The sequence below is a fragment of the Protobothrops mucrosquamatus genome, unplaced genomic scaffold (assembly GCF_001527695.2).
Source record: "Protobothrops mucrosquamatus isolate PMUCROS unplaced genomic scaffold, P.Mucros_1.0 scaffold411, whole genome shotgun sequence".
Lineage (NCBI taxonomy): Eukaryota > Metazoa > Chordata > Lepidosauria > Squamata > Viperidae > Protobothrops > Protobothrops mucrosquamatus.
In genome coordinates this window covers 764,765-786,500 of record NW_015386740.1, presented here as the reverse complement: position 1 = coordinate 786,500, position 21,736 = coordinate 764,765, and the positions used below count along the sequence as shown (strand labels likewise).

Sequence of the window (21,736 nt, the reverse complement as noted above, 5' to 3'; positions counted from 1 at the left end):
CCCCCCTCTCACCCACCCAGGGAACAATTGATCAGGAATAATACAAAGCACATGGATCCTATAAATTAGCATTAAAGAAATCACATAATTTCTGCTGCAGCTATAAGCAAGGTACCAGGTTGTAATTCTACTTGGATTTTTGGAAGGTGTGCTTCAGAGCACTGAATAATCACTGCAATGCTATATAGGATTGCAACCTAAAAATTCTGGGTAACATTACAATTTTTCTCTGATTTATTTAAGTCTGGATGCTTGATAACTATCTACAGAACTATGCATAAGAGTGCAATCTTCAAAGCAGGCAGAATCCATATTCATACTTGAAGGTTGGCGATTTGAAAGGAATGGTTAAGGAGTCTCTGTGTGTCCAAATAAAATGTGTGTGTAAAAGTAGGAAAGACTGCTGACTCTTTTAAAGGACATTAAAATTTTAAAACAAAGATTTCAACCTAGATTCACAGATTGAAATTTGAAAAGCAGAATGTGGAAAATTAAAAGAAAATACTATTATAGTAACTTATTTGTATCATCATTTTTTAAAAGAGTGAATATTACATCTCATACTTTTCCCACAAATTTCTGACTACCAGCATGTGTAAACATCCAAGTATCTGAGTACAGCAAGCAGTGGTCTGAATAATAAGTGTTTTTCTCCCATACATATCCATGTCATGCAAAACCACAGCAAGGATTGTGTACATCTAGATACATTTTTGCCTTGAGTTTGTTGTAGCTTGTTTTGGTAGAGGAGAACATTAATAATCCATTGCTTTGGAGCCACAGATCATTTATGATTATTTTCAATCCGGTGGCATCATCTGCTCCCTTTGTGAGAAGATGGAGTCTATTCGATTGATGTACCTCCAGGCAACTGATGGGTCCAATGGGAATTGAAAAGGAGCTTGGCATTTTTCATGGGGATCAGATGGGTAGTTCAGGCATTAGAAAGGGAAGACTTGGATTGTGTTGTCACTATGTGACCTCTTCCAGTGCAGCAATCCCAGGATGTGCTGTGGATTGCTGAGAAGATCAAGGGAATGAAGCACAAGAGAAGTTATGCCTTTACTTGGATCCTGAGGCCCTGCATATGGTCACTTGTGCCCTAGTCATCTCTTGGCTGGATTACTGCAACTTTCTCTACATGGGGCTAACCATGTATTTGGGCTACCCCCAAATACATGTACCCCATGTATTTGGAAGCTGCAGCTGGTGGGAGCATCTAGGGGTGCACATATAATACCTTTACTGCACGAGTTGCATTGGTTACCACTCTGCTTCCAGGTCCAAGTCAAAATGTTGGCTGTTACCTTTAAAACCCTACATGTCATAGGTCCAGAATATCTGAGGAGCCATCTCTCCCCAATAGGACAAGCCTGCCTCACTCGTGCCAGCAGAAGATCCTATCTGTTAAGTAATTGAAGCAGGCGAAATCAAGAACAGCCTTTTTCCTGTGGCACATTCTGCCACCAGAGGTGAGAATTATTCCCTCTTGGCCTTCCGGATGTATATTAAAATCCGGCTTCGTGAGGGGGAGTACTTGCCTCTGGAAAAGGCTGATGAGGTAAGTAGACCTCATCCCCATCCGATCCATCTCTTGGCTTAATTTCAGTTTTTCATATTTTAATCTGTAGTTTTAGTATTTTAATTATTTTTTGCTTGTTTTACCGCCTAGAATCATCTTGTAGGGAAGATGAGTGCACAAAAATTAGAGAGAAGCCTAGAGCACATTGGAGGAAGACAAAGCCAGTCTGATTGAACATGGAGTAAATATTTGAGATGCCCTCATGAAGATAGGGCAATGAAGCATCAGTATTCCTCTATCTTTATTGCATCTGCTGATAGTTGCCCAGCAACTCTTTAGGGTGACCTGGTCCCTTTTTTCATTTATCTCAAGTACAGTGTTTGAGTTAATGGGAGCATTTCAAGAAAGTTTCATTTCCCCCTGTATAATGGCTTCCTGGAAGCTCCTTTCTTGAAGCTTATAGGTAGTCCTTGACTTACAACTGGTCACTTAGCAACTGTTCAATGATATGACAGATCTATCAGGGTACTTACTACTAGATTCCAAAGTTCCAATAGCTGCCTGCCTCCCAGGGGTCACATGAGTCCATGTCAGGCACTCGGGAATCAACCCATTTACAGACATTTGTAGCATCACAAGGTCACATGATCACATCTTACAATGGTTTTGCTGAAAACCAGCATTTACTCCCGAGAACCATTGGTTTGCTTATTGACTGCAGTGGTCACTTTACAATCATGGCGTTCACCTAAGAGCCACTGAGAAAAGGTAAAATCGTGTTGGTTCAGTGGGTGATCTATTTTATGACCATTATAACTTATAGCTCTGATGGGTAGATTCCATTACAGTCATACGTCAAGGGACTACCTGTACTGGCTTGGTAGTTTCTTAAGTAATTTCAACTGCATTGCAGCTAGGCGTTCTCAATAAAGGTGGTAAGCTAGTAGTGTAAGAGCAGCTTGTCTCACTCTATAGGCTTTGCTACATCAAAATATACTCCATTATGGATCATATCATGTAATGTTTACAGAAATGGACAGTGAAACAGAATACTGAATATAACCAGCAACTGGACTGTAACTATTATTTCAGACAGTATTGAAAAAAATTAACCAATAGTTGAGACTTAATGTAAAACAGAAATAAAAAATCCACATTTTAGATCTGTTTCTTGACACAGTTTAAAATTATTTTAAATCCTGCCTTTATTATTTTTATAAGGCAGAGAACGTATATAATATCCCTCTTTCCTCCTATTTTGCCCACAACAGCAACACTGTGAAGTGAGTTGGGCTGAGAGAGACTGACTGGCCCAAAGCCACTCAGCTAAGTTCTTTGCTGAAAAATACTAACAGGGATATGATAATGTAGAAGACAATATCAATTATACACAATGGCTTGGATTCAGATTTAGTTATAATTAAAATAGAACCATATAATCACTGAGTCCTTGGATTGATTCGTTTTATTGATCTTGACTTAACACTGGAGTCAAAGTAATTTGTACAATTACAAAATCTTTAAAAAGTCTGATGTAAAAAATTAACTTAAATGACATTTTACAAAAAGTTTTTTTAAAAAAACTGCATGTTCAGAAAGAGTTCAAAAATTACAAATATACAAAATGATGCTTTAAAATAGTCTTATATAAACTATGGATGTTCCTTAGTACAAATAAGTCATTAAAATGCAACAATAATATAAATAAATTTAAATAAATGCCTCTTAATGAATCCTGGCAGTAATATACTGAAATACACTAAATATTCAACCATGTGTACAAAATGTACATAACATTAATACAAACCTGGAACACATTATTTATAATGTAATATAAAATTATCAATTAGATTGCCTGGCAGACAAATCTAACAACAGTAATGGGACTGTGAGCCAAATTGTGCTACAGTCCCCCAGTTAGTAAAATAAACTCAGATGTGGCTTCCTGAACAAGAAGTTACTGGAGTGGCTCAAAGTTTACTGTTTAAAACTTCCATAGAAAGTAACTATTGTTTTCTTCAATGAATGTCATAAAATAATAACTTTATGCAAGGTTAGTTTGCATAAAATAAAAAGCAGCTTGTTTATCAGTTTATCTTTCCCAAAAACATCAATATAACTTCCAAAATGAATCAATGGAAGTTTGTAATTGAGGGGAGAAGCTGCACAAAGCTCATAAAAACAATTTAAAACGTCAATTTCAAATAAAACCAAAGAAAAAAGCAAAAGGGCAATACAGAAAATGAAACTAACTACAACAGTTACAGAAATTCAGTAGACCCCGTTATAATAGTGTTTACTTCTGCTATGAAATTTGCTGTTACATTGGTGCTCCTGAAAACTGTTGTTGTCTTTGTTCCAATGCTTGTTGACTTAGCAGTTGTTGTCGTTTTTGCAGAAATTGTACAACTTCAGGACTTCTCAGAAGTGACTACATAGAAACAAAAATGTAAGTCTCCCCATTCTAACCCTGAAATTGCATAGAATACTGTACATGCAGAGTCACCACATAGCCACATTAGGCATATTGTATTCAGTGGGACAGACCAATTAAATAAATAAATTCTTTACCTGTTAATTTAGATTTCTCATTTTAAATTTTTTGCCTTTATATATTAGATGCCATATAGATACGGATTTAAGGGCTCCTGGGACACACTATGATCTGTAGTAGCTTTACTTTGCAGAATACTATTCAAGAATTAACTATGTCTTATCTCTTCCAAGGTAGAAACAGTAACTTAAGACGCACAAAAACTCTGGGGCCTCTTTAGAAGCATAATCTCTACTGCCATTCCAATTTCCATCTTCTTCCATTTCCATGCTGGGGGAAGGGTTAGAGAATGGCAAAAACAGATTATGAATAAACTTCCCAAGCCAGATTTTCATTGGTGCCAATCCTGTTCACACCAATGTGTGAGGGGGGAAAAAGCAAGATCCTTTCTAACTCCATTGTACCAACTGAGAGGACTATACAAATAAATGGGCAACAATCATAAGTCATGCACTGCTATTGCAGAAAAATGAGTCATCTGATTAGGAGATGACAGAATCATTCATGTTTGTAAATGGCCAGAAGCACTTCAGATGCTGTTTTCTGCCCCCCTATTTCCTTTGCTTTAGAAGTTTCACCTTTTCCAATTTGAACAGAACACTTCCAGAATATATTGGCTTTTTTATTGACTGGCAGTAGTTAAGAATATATAATTCAGCAATATCTGGAAACCTGTAATTTTCAGTAGCAACAGCCTGCCTAGCCTACAGTAAGTAGAAGGAAGGCTAAAAGTTACAGTGCAACAACCTCCTGAAACTCAGTGTTTCTCAACGTTGGGCTAACAACATATCACAAATACGTGTCTTTTTAAAAAGCTCTTATGAAAGAAATGTAGCAGAACAATTTTATCCCATTTTACTAGTATATTCATCTCATAAAGCAGCTTTTCATAAATTAATCATAGCACTTACCAGCCTTTTCTGATTTAGCACCTGTTCCAAAAGTGTAGGTTTTGCAGGCCGATCTCCAATACTACCTGTTCTTTGCTTTGATACAGAAACGGAAGTTTCAGTGCAATCCTTAGCATGTACAGAAACACAAAAAAGAGGAAAAGTAAATTGTATTTGTTCCATCAGAAAAAACATCTACATTACTTTAGAGGTAACTATAAGTGAACCACATTATTTGACTACAGTATTTCATTTCTCTCAATAGTAAAACATATTTTGAAAATAGAGCCTAATGATAAATCTCTAAGTTTTCTTTATCAAGCAAGTAATGTACTTAACACAGAATAGTGTGTACGGTGTAACTTTAGCTACAGACCAAATTTCAGACCTTTAAAATAAATATTAGAAACTAATTGTTAAATCTCTAGTAAAGATAAGTATCAAAGAATTCTGAGTCCACTTTCCACTGAAGATATTTCTCTCATACTTTTATCATGTGAAATCTATTTTAATTTTAAAGTCAGAAATATTTGAGACGTTAGAAACATTTTAAAGGTAAGAATCCCACCAAATTATTTTTGTAAATAGCTTCTATTCTAGCAGTGAGGCTGTAACTGCACTGACCTAGATATAATCCATTAAGAAACTTGATAGAAATTTGTTTTAAAAAATTCTTATACTGATATCCCTGGCCTATAATTTCACAAGTGGATGAAAGTTTCCCCAAGTATTCAAAAATCAGCCAGCAGCTTCATTTAACAATAAACACTTGGAATGCCACAAGGAAGAGGGAGTCAAATTATTCTCCAAAGCACCTGAAGGCAGGACAAGAAGTAATGGATGGAAACTGATCAAAGGGAGAAGCAACCTAGAACTAAGGATAAATTTTCTGACAGAACAATTAATCAGTGGAACAACCTGCCTCCAGAAGCTATGAATGCTCCAACACTGGAAGTTTTTAAGAAGAGACTGGACAGCCATTTGTCTGAAATGGTATAGGGTTTCCTGCCTGAGCAGGGAGTTGGACTAGATGACCTCCAAGGTCCCTTCCAACTTTTCATTATATTATTATTGATCATTGCGCAGTCAGCCAGATGTTCAGACTGGAGCTGGCATTTTTGTCTACCTATCGAGTCCTTACCAAGGACCTGGAATACGCAGATGTGGATGTTTGGTGGTATTACAGATATTGTCGCAGGATGGAAGCAGTTCCTAGTAAGGCCGCCTTTTGCAATTGACTAATGGCGAATTTGTCAATGCCAAAAATATTATTGTTATTGTTATTATAAACCTGAAAGCAATCGGAAAGTACAGGTTTCAGCCAGAACTGTTTCCTTGTTCATCCAGATGAGTACTACATGTTTCATCACAGGCAACAGAAGAATCAGTTGTAAACTGCCCAGAGGAGCCCCACTGCAAAATGGGCAGCAATAAATTTAACAAATAAATAGTAACGTGTTAGTAAACATGGTTATAAATAAATACCAGAAAAAAGTGATGTGAGTTTTGGATAGAATAATTAAAGCAGCCATGTTGTTGAAACCTATTCCAGGGTATGGCACCAGTGGAACCAAAGTGGATTTGCATTATGTACCTAGATAGCAGCATCAACAACACAATCAACAAACCTAGTGGATTAAGTTTGGACTCGGATAGTAAAGAAGTAAATGATACTGTAACAACAGCCTACAGCAGTGGTTCTCAACCTGTGGGTCGGGACCCCATTAGGGATCGATCGACCATTTCATGGGGGTCGCCAAGCAAGGCTGTCCGCCATTTTTTCCCCCTTTTCTGGCGGGTGCCTTACCTCCCTTGGGCTGGGCCAGCTGGTGGTCAGCCTGCTCCGTCTCTGCCGCTTGCCAGCTACGCCTTGGCCGGCGCAGGGGGCGGAACCACACATGCGCGGCGCTCCCGGGCAGGGAAAGTCCTTGACTTACGACCGGTTTAGTCCTCGACTTACGACCGGTTTAGTCCTCGACTTACGACCGGTTGGGGTCGTGGCATTAAAAAGGTTGAGAACCACTGGCCTACAGGCTGCATTTAGAAAAGCATATGCACAAGTTTTAGACTAGACGCAGTGTTTCTCAACCTTGACAATTTTAAGGCATGTGGACTTCAACTCCCAGAATTCCACAGCCAGCATTGCTGGCTGTGGAATTCTGGGAGTTGAAGTCCACATGCCTTAAAATTGTCAAGGTTGAGAAATACTGGACTAGAGGATTTCCTTCAAGGAACTTTGGTCTGTCACTACAGCGTTGCGTGGCAAAGACAAGAAGAGATATATATAAAAGAATGATTCGTTCCTGCCGATTTCAGAAAACCACGCCTCCAAATACGGAGCCACGATTTACTGAACGAACCAGGCTGGATAACTTGGTCTAAACACGGTCAGCTACTTCATGCCGTGCGAACTCAACATTTAAAACTAAACTCAAGTACTGGAAGAAGAACGCGGCCCGACGCTACGACCGCTCCTTCCCCCTTACCTCAATGCGCCCGCTGCTCCCCGAAAGCGCGGCTCCAGCCGCCGCCGCCGCCACCGCCGCCGCCGCCACCACGGCGGTAGCCGAGCAGGGGGCGGTACCACCGCCGCCTGGGCCGCCAACGCCAACGCCGCCGCCGCCGCCTCCTCCGAGGGCCTGGTCGCTCTTCTTGCGCTTGTACTTATCCTTGTACATCTTGTTCCGGTGCCTCTTGCACATCCAAGGCTTGCGCTGCTTCGCCACTTGGGTGGTGGTCTCGTTGCAACCCTCGTACGTGCAGCTTTTGCACCCGCCGCCGCCGCCGCCTCCCCCCGACTGAGCGCCGCTCTCCTCCTCGTCGTCCAGGTCCTCCAGGCCGCCGGCAGGACTGCACGCGCCGTCCGCGCCCGTGGCCCCGGCGCCGCCTTCGCTATCCCCTTCGGCGTCGCCCGCCGGCCCCAGCTCGTAGAAGAGCATGAGCCCGCCTTGGGCGGACGGCGCCTTGGAGACAGCCTGCGCGGGCTGCACCACCTGAGGCTGCAGCATGGCGCCCACCGCCTCTCCGTCCCCGCCGCAGGGCTGCATCACCAGCAAGGTGAGCGACTGCGGCGGGGATGGAGAAGGGGAGGAGGAGGAGGAGAAAGCGGCGGAGCTGCCGCTGGTATTTCCGGGAGCCTCCGTCCTGCCCGACCGTCTCGCAGCCAGGCCACAAAGGCCACGGCTGCCACAGCAACGGCAAACTAAAGACGCGAGTCGTGACAGCTCGCCAGCTAGTACGCAGGCGCAAGAGTGGGCGCGCGTCACCTCCGCTTCTCTTTCACCGGAAGACGGGGGGCGGCGCCAACTCAAAAGTTCGCGCTGAATAGGAGCGCCTGGTTGTCGCGTTGGTGACTTGGTTGGTTGCGCGAGGCACGCCAAGTGCTTGCCCCATTACTGTATGGCAGAGGTCTTCAAACTTGGCCCTTTTATGACTTGTGGACTTCAACTCCCAGAATTCCTCAGCCAGCGTGCCTGGCTGAGGAATTCTGGGAGTTGAAGTCCACAAGTCATAAAAGGGCCAAGTTTGAAGACCCCTGCTGTATGGGAAGCTCTGGGAAAGGGCGATTGGCAGACCACCTTCATATTGTTGCCAATAATTTTTTCTTACATTTTATCCATAAGCTGTAGGTTTGGCGAAAAACTGCTGCTTAACAGTTTGGCGTGAGTAATGTATGTTCCAGGTATCGTACAGTATTACATCTCAAAGTCCAAATATTCTTTTTTTTAATCCACGTTTTCAAGAGCTTTTAAATAAGTGAAGTCCGTGATCTATTTGGCAGGCATCAAACTGTTTCAGACCGTTGTATTGTCTGAAACTGGAATAGCTAATTGAAACTTTTGATATCACAGTTTGGTACAAATATCTAAGATTTCTAAATTGCTATCCACATCGGAGTAGCTTTTAGATTACTCTGAATCTAATCTTTTTATAAACAATGAAAGAATGTTGGTAAAGAGCATATTTGCAATGACACTGCAATGAAAAGTTGGATACTAATGGTCAAAAGAAACTATTAAGTTTCTTATGATCCTAAGATGAGAATACTAAATACAATGTTATTTACATTGACTGGAGATATCAGTGAATATAAATTTGATTAATAAAATAAAAATAAAATGTTTTAAAGGGCTAGCTAACAACTTGATAGTACTGGAAGTAGAAATTGTGTGAGGGGACATTTATTATGTTTTTCCTTATTTTATTTAAGAGCTAGACCACAGGTGTAAAACTCACCAGGTCACATGACGTGTAGCGACATATTGTTGACCTAGTCCTATTTGCTTTGTCCCTGTCTGTGGACACTGGACTCAAAAGTAGAAAGATAGCGTAGGTAATGTAAGTGGAAGAACAATTAACCAAAGGACTTCTCGGTCTTTGGGGATACTAATAGGAAGGCTTTTCTTATGGTCAATTATTTTATTTTATTTTCTAGGTTTATATATCTTTCCAATTGCTCCCATTTCAAATGCTTGCATATCCCATCCTGGTTAAAAATGTACATAACAGTTAAAATTCCACTTCTTCACCAAGGACAACAGAATTCAGTTAAAAATAAATACCATAAACCACAGAGGGGAATGTGTGTAAGAGCTAGGATCATACAACTCTCAGGGGACAAAGTTCCAAAGAAAGAGGGCACTGATTAAAAAGACTGATTTCTGAGGTTTCTGCTAACAACATTCTTTGATTTAACTGCAGGAACAATTTAAGGAAAGTTATCCTGAAGATACCTAGGTCTTGAGCCATAAAGATTTAAATGTTTGCAATTATTCTTCTTTTTTGTTTTCTTGTAAACAATTAAGCAATCCTCTGCTGTTTTTGAATTTTTCTCACAAGGAGTAGGGAACAAATTGTAAGAAATTCAATCTTACTTTTAAATGCTGCCAGTATTGTTCTTTTCATTGTTTAACTCTCTATATAATTTTCCTCCTCACAAATGGTACTGGCTGTTTCATTTTTGACCAAGAAAGTATTTTCAGTTCATGAAATTGAAAACAAAAACAGTGGCATTCATTAACACATTGTTTATTTTAATACATAAAATTTCAGTTGGAATATTGAAGAGATTGGAATTAATACATTCATTTTTAATACATAAAATCTCTAATGGAATATCCCAATGTCATTTGTACAGTGCTAGCTTATAGCAATATATGAAAGTAGGGTATAGATTAAGATATAAAAATAATTTTTAAAACTTTGAAGCATCTTCATTAGGATATTCAACTCAATTGCAAGATTCCAAATGAATTTCTAAATTTATTTCTTTAATTTATATGACTGACCATGCCATATAAATGACTAACTAACAATTAAAACAGAATAAAAAACAATAAAATAATTAAAGCCCTAAGCAACATAAATAGCATAAGGTAGCAGCAGAGAACAGTTATAACATTCCCACACTCCAAATAACCACAAAATGGGCTCATCTGTACTCTTAGAGCCCCAGGCTTAATGGCAAAACCAGATTTTTAATGCCTTGCAAAAGGCCAGCAGGGCTGGGTCAAGGCTGATCTTGGGGGGTGGGGATTGATGTTCCAATTAGTCCAATCTATGCTTAAATGTCTCGGTATAAGAAATCAGCTTTGCTCTTTTTATTAGGTAGCTTTTCTGAATGTTCAGCAAAGTCTACTTCTCTGCAGGTTACATCTTGCTCACTGAAGCAACCTAACTCCTACTCTGCTTGCTGAAGCAACAAAGAACAGTTTCCCCCTTTTTTATGTGGCAGTCCTTCACATGAGGATATTTACAGGAACTTTCAGGCTTCTTTCTTCTTATTTTCTCCAAGCAAATATACCCAGATTTTTCAATTGCTCCTCCTGGACTTCCTTACTATCCTTGTCACTCACCTTAGGATCATAGGCATCCAATACAAACTTTAATTTAAAAAGAAGAAGATGCAAACCTTGGCCTTATATACATATACATCAGCACTGAGTGCAAGCACTTAAGTCATGGGAAGGGAGTGTTGTGATGTGGCTACTTTTGAACCCAACCAAGAACACCTATGCCTAAGTTATACTCTAGTTCAGCATTTCCAACCTGGGTGCCCTCCAGACCTGTAGATTTCAGTTCCCATAATTCCCCAAGCCAGCATCATCTTTGCTGAGAATTCTGGAAATTGAAGTGACTTATGACCAATCCTCTCACTTGGTCATCCAAGTAGCATCCCCACAGGCACATGATCAGAATTTGGAAACTTGGCAACTAGCAAACATTTGATAGTTGCAGCATCTCAGGATAGCTATTTACACCCTTCCCAGCCAGCTTCCCACAAGCAAAGTCAATGGGGGAAGCTGGATACACTTAATGACCACATGTTTTACTTAAAACTGCAGTGATTCAATTAACAATTGACAAAAAGGTCATAAAATCAAGTGTGACTCTTGCATAGCAACAAATTCTGGTCCCAATTGTGGTCTAAGTCAAGGACTATCTGTACTGACATGGTTATAGCCATCATGATGTCTTTTTTTTAAACATCTCTTCCTGCAGAGATCACTGTCTGAGATATTGTTGGAAATACCAGTTGCACATTAGGTTAGCTTCCCTTCCTTTCCATTCTTTTTTCTTTCTTTCTTTTTTGAAAATAAAATTAAATAGATCAGTGAGTGTTGATCATCACAGAACATATTGAAAGGGATATTATATTGGGATGCATATTTTAGAAAAGTATGTAATTCTACAAATCCAACAAATGCAATAAGTCTGAAGTAATTAGTACATATATTAATTATAGTTGTTCCGCTAAAATATAAAGATCAGGCAGTGTAGGGAAAATTACAGAAACATGATTATTAACTAGATTTTATAGTAGCTTACTTTCTTTGTTTCACATTTACAGGAAAATTGTCTTATTTGTATAGCAGAATGGTCTTGCTAGGGAATACAATTAAACATCCTTGAGCTTTGAGATCAGTAAACAGAAGCAGGAAGCCAGATATTCCTACATACAATTTAAATAGTTGTATCTCCTTTAGAGCATAGCCTGTGGTAGCACCCCGTAAAATTTGGGTAATCTTGAAATCCTAAGTAGCATTGAATCTGGTTAGTACTTTGATGGGAGACCATCAAAGATCTCAAAATTATAAGCTGGACTAGGAAATTGAAAAAAAAATCTTAGAACAAGTCAAAGGCAAATAGTTTTTCTAATGTTATTGAGAAAATAATACAGATGTCTCCTTATGATCACTAAGCAGATCGACGTGAGAAAGAATGTACTTTTCATTATCTTCAGAAGCGGCTGAGAAAAACACTACAAAATTCCAAGACTATTAGAGGCGGAGCTCTATATGTGATCTCAAGTGGGAAAGTTCAGAAATCGTCTCTTCTCTGACTAACAGTTCAAATCTTGCATGACTTAGTCTTTCAACCACACTCATAATCTGGACTGAGAGACTATTCCATGCACAATAGATTTCCTTCCTTGGCTTCTCATGATGAAAGGTTTGAAAAAGCTGATCTCTGGGAAGAAATGCTACAGACTTCTAAATTTGTAAAGGAACTCCCAGCATCACTGGTGTATTCTGGATAGGAGGGGCTAGAGGAGATGATGTTTTTCAATCTCTGAAGTGCAATAATTAACAGCAAAAGAAGGAATGCCAAGAGGCTAAGGAAGATTGAAACGTAAACATAGACGTTTGACATGCGATTGGAAGGTAAGTCCATGGATGTTGAGAGAGAGGTGGGGTATAGTTCCAAAAAAGTTCCATTTTCAATATTTGCTATTAATCCAGATGTGGAGTTGAGTTCTGACATTTTTAAAAAAATATTATTAATATGTGTGATTGGCCACACAATGGAAAAGACTTAATAGTCAAAAAGAATTTTCTGTAAAACCTGTGGCATCTTGAGCCATTTTAGTAGTGATTAAATCCTTATAGCAGATTTTAACAGCATGTTATGTCTTGGTGCTGTAAAGAGATAAAAATTGGAGACAATGAAGCAATAGCATTTAAATATTAATTTAAATTAATTTCATTCAATATATTGAAATGATATATTGTTATATATATAAAAAATTATATTTCTTGTAGATTAAAATGAAAAAACAGACATGGATATTTTGAATACATATTTTACATTTACAACCATGGAAATAATATAGTACATAATAAAGACTGGGAATCTGAGCTGTGCATTCTGCTGTGTATCTTGAAATTAACCCACAATAAATTAATTTCTATAATGCTATTATTTAGTACTGATAATTTTTTTGTTAAATATAAATATAGAACTACAAATCAATTAGCACATTTCTTTGAATTTTCTGAGATATTTGAGGATTGCTTTTTTGATCAATCAAATGGTAATTCAATGCACAGGTTTATGATTTCTAACTCCATTTGGAAACTACATTATTTGTTCTTGTTTCAAGCATGATTTTGCTCTTCAAATCTTGTCTACAACTCTCATCATCATATTAGAATGATAGAAATATCATCTCAGGTTGAGAGATACTTAAAGGAAAAATAAATGCATATAGAAACAGAGAGACCCACTGACCACCATGATTAACAGGGCCTTATCAAATTAATATCACTCAGAAAACAGAAAATAACTTTGAATGTCTTTTGCTCTGGTATAACCCCAAGTAAGAACTGATTTTTTTTTCTTTCCAGAGTTGTTTTCATGAAGATAATCTGCATGGAAATAGATGGCTGATCTATAAGCACTAAATGCAGTATAGAACTTTTTGCTTTTATGTAGAGGGTGTTTTAATCCTCTAAGTGTAAACATTTTAATTTAAGCAAAGGTTTCATATGTAACTGGTTTCTTGCTGCTAAAGCTGGTGAAATGTTGGCTTTCCTTTGTGGTCTTTTATAGTTAAGTTTGGGTTGGATTTTTCATAATGCTTTTCATTGTGTTTTTAATTACACTTCTCTTTGGTTTCTTTAAGTACCCTGTCCTGGTTTTTAAAAAGCATATAATGCTTAACAAGAAGTGATAATATTACACCAAACTTTCATTGGGCTATTTTTCATTGAAACTTTGCATTCAGAGAGGCAAGAAAACATTCACTTGAAACCCCTAATTTTCATTGTTTCATAGGTTTTGGGAGTTGAGAAAATTATAGCTAGTGTAATCTTCTGCTCTTATAGGATAATTTACAATTGGTCCTCGCTTAGCAACTGTTTGAACTTACAATAGTGACTAGTCCTCATATTTATGCCAGTTGCAGTGTCCCGTGGTCATGTAATCACCATTTGTGATCTTCTTTGCCAGCTTCCTACAAACAAAATCAGTGGGGAAGTTGGCAGAAAGTTGCAAATGGCAACTACATCATTGCTTAATGACAGCATGGGATTCACTTAACATTGGCAAATAGGAACAAAATTTATGTGATAAAGTGACACAATCACATGACATCATGTTTTATGACTATGTAACTTAGTAACAGAAATTCTGGTCCAATAGTGTCATTAACAAAGGACCACCTGTCCTGCTTCTAAGGGAAAAGAGAAAATATACTGCAAATAACCTTATTTTGCACACCAAGTGTGCAAAACAATAGAATAGTAAGATACAAAGTAGAGAAGTGTTGCTGGAGGCAATGCAAAAGACCATTTAAGCATGGTATGGATACACTTTGGGAGCAAATGTGACATACCACTCCATGATTATTCTGCCACTCTAAAATGCTGTTCCTAGTGCTAGGTAAAATTATTTATATTCCCCCAGGCCTGTTAATATGTTTACACGTTTATTTTAAGTATGCATATTTGCCTAGGAACTTTTTAATTTCTTTGGCCGCTTTTATTGTTTATTTGCTAGTATTATTTTAATTAGTGTATTAACATTATTATTCAGACAAAGCAATATTTGATTTTACTGTACTGTAAGTTGAAAGATCTATGCCTATTTAATACTGGAGAAACAAAACTGAAAGAAGAATATGATCTCTTTTCAAATACCAGAAAGGATGTAAACACAAAAGAAAATTAAGACTTCAGAGTATAATATAGGGAATGATTTATTCTACAGATTGCAGCTGAATGTTAGAAAAACATTCCTAATAGCAAACAGTAGTTTGAGCTACGATTTAAAGGTAGTTGACCATCTAAGACAGCAGGCATGGGAAAAACTGCATTTGGAACATAAGTAAGGATATGGTATCACTGACTTACCATATGAAATTCTGGATTGGTTGGAGCATGCTTCTGTATCTGTTACTGTTTGTTTATCCAATTTTCCAATCAACAATTGAAACAAAGTAATACAATAGTTCTCCTTGTGTTGTACTAGTTCAGTGATGGCGAACCTTTTAGAGACTGAGTGCCCAAACTGCAACCCAAAACCCACTTATGCATCATCGGGTGCCGGGTGGGTGTGGCCCATTGGGTGGGCGTGGCCCATTGGGTGGGCGTGGCGGCGGTGGTAATAGCAGACTGGGACTAAAAAGTTCAATCAATCAATTCCAACTTTGCAAGATCTTTTTTTTTCTGCGAGAAGTTGAAATTGACGCCTAAAGCGAAAAGGTTTTATAAAACCCAGCTGAAGGCCTAGGACTGGGGCGACAGTGCACGTGCCCACAGACAGAGCTCTGTGTGCCGCCTCTGGCACCCGTGCCATAGGTTCGCCACCACTGTACTAGTTGATACTACTTCACATCTACTTGGTAATGTTTTGCTTTATTTTCTTTTTATGCTACACTGATAAATCTTACTCACAAAATACGAAATGAGTTACCAATGTAATAAAAATAAAACCTTATTTTGTTTTTAAGTGGCAGCTTTCTCTTTGCAATAAGACAGGAAGCTAACTGAAACATTTACATTCAACTATCCTTTGAATTACATATATTTGAATACCTATATATTAAGGCATAATTGAGCAAACATATTCAAAGAATGCAGGTGAAACTGAACTTTTAATTTAATATAGCTAAGGAGGATAAGTAGCTATTAAGAGTTAGATATGACCTAGAGATGAGAATCTGAAATAGGTTTCTGATGGGATCATGTCACTTTTCTACAACTGTAATAAATTGGATATTCATTCAGATAACCTTGTCTGCACAGTGACATAAATTCTCTTACATTTTCAGTTTCTATCTGCATAATTTGATTCTCTCTATTTATCCTCCTGTTTCTGTGAAAACACAACTTACAACTTATTGATTTGAAAATCTCTGCACAAATTGTGTACTGAAATACACTGTACTTCAGTACACAATTTGTGGACAGGCTTTGCAAATCAGTAAGTTGTAACTTGTGTTTAGGACTTTCCCTGAAAAAGAAGTTCTTAGTGCAATTTGTTATACCATCAAGTCTTGCTCTATCACCTTCCAATCAGGATCAGACTAAAATCTGATGAATCTAGTGGAGAATTCTATCAGTATTTCTTACATCTACAAAAGTATTCCAACACTTTTCATTCTTTCTTCTAATTGTTAAAACTGCTTAATTGCATTTTGGAGCAAATCTGCATTAATATCAAGTAACTTTGGTCCTCCAGGATAAGCTTTTTTAAAAACAAATTAAGTAATGAATCTAGGAACACTCCAAGCTGTACGATCTTACATTGTAATAGATAGCTCTAGCAATCCCAGTGGTGGTATTTCCTCTAAGCAGAATAGCGTGTGCCAATTCAATGTTCAATCTAAGTTTTAGTAGATCCCAAATTATATAGTCCACCTTTAAATAGTTAATAGCAGAACAGATTTTCCAATGAGGTGATGGGATCTATTTCATTGGTAATGTTTAAGAAAAATCTAGCCAGCCATCTGTTCTGGCATACAATCAAGAACTGAACATTAGTCTAAATGACTCCTTACAATCCCTGGTTTTACAACTACATGAAATAAAATTCCTAAGTTTCTTTCTAACTTAATAAATTCAGAAAGGAACAGTGGCTATTTGAGTTTTACATAAGTTTTTAACTTCTCTGTTTAAGAAGTGCCAGTGGCCTGATAGACATTTGCAGAATTTGCACAACAGCTACTATAAATTTTTAATTAATTTTGGGAATTTAGCAAGACAGATGAAGAGAGTCTCTGTATGAGTTTTGAACAATGTATGTATTTACCCTTTTAGCAATTTTCAAGTATTCAGTAAACAAAAGGTATAAATTCATGCATCTTTAATGAAAATTAGGGACATCTTCTGATTTTACTGTAATGAGAACAAAAAGCAATATTCACAATGAAGGAAAATTGATCTTAGATATGAAGCACATACTCCAAAGCTCCTTAATTGTGGATACCCATTAAGATATGGGAGGTAATTTTTCATGTCACATTAAAGCCTAAATATCACTAATGTCAATAATGTAAACATTATTATATCTTTACTACAGAGTGCAAATCTCATTACTCCCAGGCAGTAAACAAGTTATCTGAGAATGATATGTTGATATTAAATATGAGTAAGGCAAGGGATTCTTGAAAGGTTTATAGGACTGGAAATTCTGTTGAAAAATCTAAGGCATATCCTGGAATGAGAGTTAGAGATACAATGGATATAGACCAGTAGTTTTCAACTTGGCAATTTTAAGATGTGTGGCTCCTATGCTGACTTGGGAAATCTGGGACCTGAATTCCACACACCTTAAATTTGCCAAGGTTAAGAAACACTGGTATAGGCATATCTTATATGAAATGACTATATTTGAGTGCAGGGAAGATCAACTCATAAATCAGCCTATAGATTTTTCTCCCAAATTTCCTGATAGAATCTCTGTAAACTGCAATGTTTTATGCTGTAAATATATTTAGAATCAGGTACACCAGATAACAATTCTCTGGGGCTGGATTCGAATCTCTCATTATATTACTTTTATCCCTTTTCTCTTGGAATCACTTACCCCTAAAATTGGTCCAAATGTAATAAAGAAAAATATCTGATGTAACAAGAGCTACTGCATAATACATCATTCATATAGAACTCACTGGATAATTGCATTTATTAGTGCAGAGTACCATTCCAAACAATTAAAGATAATGGAACTCAACTACGCTCTCTATTTTAGAACTGGGAACTGATGATACTTTCAAGTTTAATTATGGAAGCCTCACGTCATATAACAGAAAGCTACAATTTACCATGCACACAATATACACACAATCTACTACCCCAGATGCTTCAAATCATTTCTCAACCCACTTCCAGTTTTCACTTCATTGTTTCTATTTTCAAACAATGAAATTCACTAAGAATGAATGTGCATTATGTTCACTATATGAAACTAATATAAATTCTTCCCTTTTTCTTCTTTTCTTCTTCATGCCCTATAAGTCTCTTTTAACAAATTCTTTTCACATGCTACACTACATTTAAATATTTGTTTCCAACACTGCAAGCAGCATGGCAGTTCTCAATCACAGCTGAGATAACAATTGCCTAAATGATTACATGAGCTGCAATACAAAAAGAAAAAAACAAAAACCAAGCAGCAACATACTTTGGGATAAAAATCTGTTCATTCACTCTAGTTAAATGAAATGTATAAAACTCTTTTAAAAGAAGATTATAAAAAGCAGTTGGATAATGTTGGAGAAGCAAACCAAGTCAAAGTTACTAAGAACACCTACAATTCCACAAAGGTTGGATAAGTTACCTTATATCTACACAAGCTTTTTGGCATATTCACATATTATGCAGAAAGATGGGCATTTTGTCAAACCATAGAAATGTTCAGTTTCTGTTATAATACAGGACAATGTTTTCTAAGAGCCTTGAAATTTAGAAGAGTTAAGTTTACCTATTATATATCCATCTATACCTATAATTATGTATCTATATAGCTCCAGCAAAAAATAACTCACTAGCATACATCCTGGTGAATCCTGAATCCACAAACTTTGAGGGAAAGTTTATCACACATCCTAAAGCAACATGTATTAATCCAGCTTCTAATTAAAGGATTAGCAGCACACTGCTTACTATACTTACTTTATTGTTTGATTCTCTTAGCCATCATTTCCTTGCATCTTTTATTCCTTCTATAAAAATGTAAGTTCCATCTTCCCATAGTAATAATAATAATAAAGTTGGAAGGGACCTTGGAGGTCATCGAGTCCAACCCCCTGCTCAGGCAGGAAACCCTACACCATTTCAGACAAATGGCTGTCCAGTCTCTTCTTAAAAACTTCCAGTGTGAGAGCATTCACCACTCCTGGAGGTAGGTTGTTCCACTGGTTAATTGTTCTAACTGTCAGGAAGTTTCTCCTTAGTTCTAGGTTGCTTCTCTCCTTGATTAGTTTCCATCCATTGCTTCTTGTCCTGCCTTCAGGCGCTTTGGAGAATAGCTTGACTCCCTCTTCTTTGTGGCAGCCCCTGAGATATTGGAACACTGCTATCATGTCCCCCCTCGTCCTTCTCTNAGTTACTACTATTGAGCAAGGTACCCCCTATACTATACCTGTACATTTGGTTTTTCTTGCCTAAATGTAGAACCTTACTTTTTTCACCATTGAATTTCATTTTGTTAGATAGCACCCAGTGTTCAAGTCTGTCCAGATCCTCCTGTATCTTAAGCCTGTCTTCTGGAGTGTTGGCTATTCCTGCCAGCTTGGTGTCATCTGCAAATTTGATGAGTTCCCCATCTATCCCCTCGTCCAAATCGTTGATGAAGATGTTGAAGAGCACTGGGCCTAGAACAGAGCCCTGGGGCACCCCACTACACACTTCCCTCCATGTAGATGCAGTTCCATTGAGGACCACACGCTGAGTACGGCCTGTCAGCCAGCTACGAATCCATCTTGTGGTGAGGCTGTCTAACCCACATTTTTCTATCTTATCGAGTAGTAGGTTGTGATCTACTTTATCAAATGCCTTACTGAAGTCCAAAAAAATTATATCCACAGCATTCCTCTGATCCACTAATTTTCTCACTTGCTCTATATTGTTGGGTCAAAATATGGACTATTTCTCCAAGCAGCTTCAGTATATATTGTTCCTTAATTTCCCAAAAACTACAGTTATCTGCCTATCTGTGGAGTCCTTTGTGTTCTCTGAGCTTGGTTATTTGCTTGCAGACATTTTATTATCTGACTAGGTAACATGAGAGCACCAATGGCACCACAGTTCAACCCTGAAGTACATATATTCTGTTTTATCGGAATCTGCTAAGCAGAGGTTATGCTGATGGCAACAGACATGGGGGTTATTTAAACTGTTCACTACAGTTTTAGAAAAGCTATAAATGGTTTATTGCTAACCAGAAACCGTTTTATAGTTGTGTTACTTTTTAATATTTTTGAGACATGTTAATATTATGTTGAATTCAGATTTATAATTTAGACTCTTAACCCCTTAAATTAGAAAGTTAAGATACAGTCTCTTTGGAGTTGATCTTGGCTCCTGGTGACTTCATTAACATGTCTGTGTAGTTCTCTTGGTAACAATAAAGTGACTTGACATTTTCTTTTTGATTTTCTTTCATACCCAATCTAATCTTAGCCTTGAGATTTTCTGGTTGCCTCTTACTTAAGCATTAACCAGGTCTAACTGTTATTAGGTTATTGAGAATGGCCAAGGACAATTAGATGCCATTTAGCTCAGTTTGATTCCTGGTGATTTATATGGATGGTTTAAACTGCACTGGACTAACCCTCCACTGATTTCAATTGGTTTCTTTCAAATAATTAAATCTAAATCTAGTATATTAAATTAATCATGGTATTTTAAATATTACTGAGTGTCCTAAGTAGATACAAAATGGCTTAAGTTTAAAAATGCCCACATTATTCTTAATAAAATAATTTGTGTTGGTAATTTCTAACTACCCAATATGGCATTGCCTTCCCATACCTAATGTAGCAATAAGCAACATATTCAAAACTCAAGATAAGCGCATGATAAAAATAAAACATTGGATAATATTGAGATTAGAAAAAAAAATTGATACTTGGTATTATGAAATCTCCACAATACTTTAGCATGTTAGGCATTTTGAAATCATCAAAGTCAAAAGAGATTATGATTATTGTAATACAGCTGTTGTTCTCTGCAGTACTGTGTCAGGTAAATCCACTAGCAAGATCAGGGGTAGTCAACCTTGGCTCTTTTATGACTCGTGGACTTCAACTCCCAGAATTCCTGAGCCAGCATGGCTGGCTCAGGAATTCTGGGAGTTGAAGTTCACGAGTCATAAAAGAGCCAAGGTTGACTACCCCTGAGCAAGATAATGCTATGCTGAAAAGAGGTCCTATCAAATATGTTTAACGTCTACAGTTAGTCATTAACAACCATTCATTTAATGACCATTTAAAGTTATGACAGAGCTGAAAAAAGTGACTTACAACCACTTACTTAGTCCTGGCACTTATAACTGTTGCAACCTCTCTGAGGTTGTGTGATTGTGTATTTGTGCATTTATGATGGTCACAGCATCCTGCGGGCACATGATCACCATTTGCAACCTTCCAAAGCAGCTGCTGGCGAGTCACTAGGGAAGCTGGCAGGAAAGGTTGCAAGTCACAGTCACGTGAGGTCTCCTGAATGGCCACAGTGATTTTCTTAAACAAACGTGGCAAAAAAAGATCATGAAATTGGGTGTTCACTTAACAACTGGAAGCCAACAATACTTAACAACTTAACTTAAATCTCTTAAGAACCACTCACTTAATGACAAATTAATGGTGGTTGTAAGTCAAGGACTCTGTAGTAAAAAAGAAAAGACAATCCCTTTGGACCAGCAACACAAGAATGCATTTTATTTGGGAGTTAATACGTGTGAAATGGACCTTTGTGGTCCTTTCTAACTCAACAATTCTGTCTTATTGCAAGCATTGAAACTCTGACACTCTGACTGTTCATACTG

The 21,736-nt window shown here is 37.6% G+C and overlaps 2 protein-coding genes across 2 annotated transcripts; both read right to left on the bottom strand.

Moving 5' to 3' along the window:
• Positions 1–2,976: 2,976 nt before the first annotated feature.
• On the bottom strand, positions 2,977–8,013 carry RFXAP (regulatory factor X associated protein). The gene is made up of 3 exons (XM_015816190.2): positions 7,453–8,013; positions 4,988–5,095; positions 2,977–3,953 (listed from the first exon to the last, which is right to left on the bottom strand). Exons 1-3 carry the CDS (start codon positions 8,011–8,013, stop codon positions 3,843–3,845), a joined length of 780 nt encoding a protein of 259 aa, XP_015671676.2. The 3' UTR covers positions 2,977–3,842.
• Positions 8,014–12,112: 4,099 nt separating this feature from the next.
• Positions 12,113–12,730, bottom strand: SERTM1 (serine rich and transmembrane domain containing 1). The gene has a single exon (XM_015816189.1). It carries the CDS (start codon positions 12,728–12,730, stop codon positions 12,407–12,409), a length of 324 nt encoding a protein of 107 aa, XP_015671675.1. The 3' UTR covers positions 12,113–12,406.
• Positions 12,731–21,736: the final 9,006 nt, after the last annotated feature.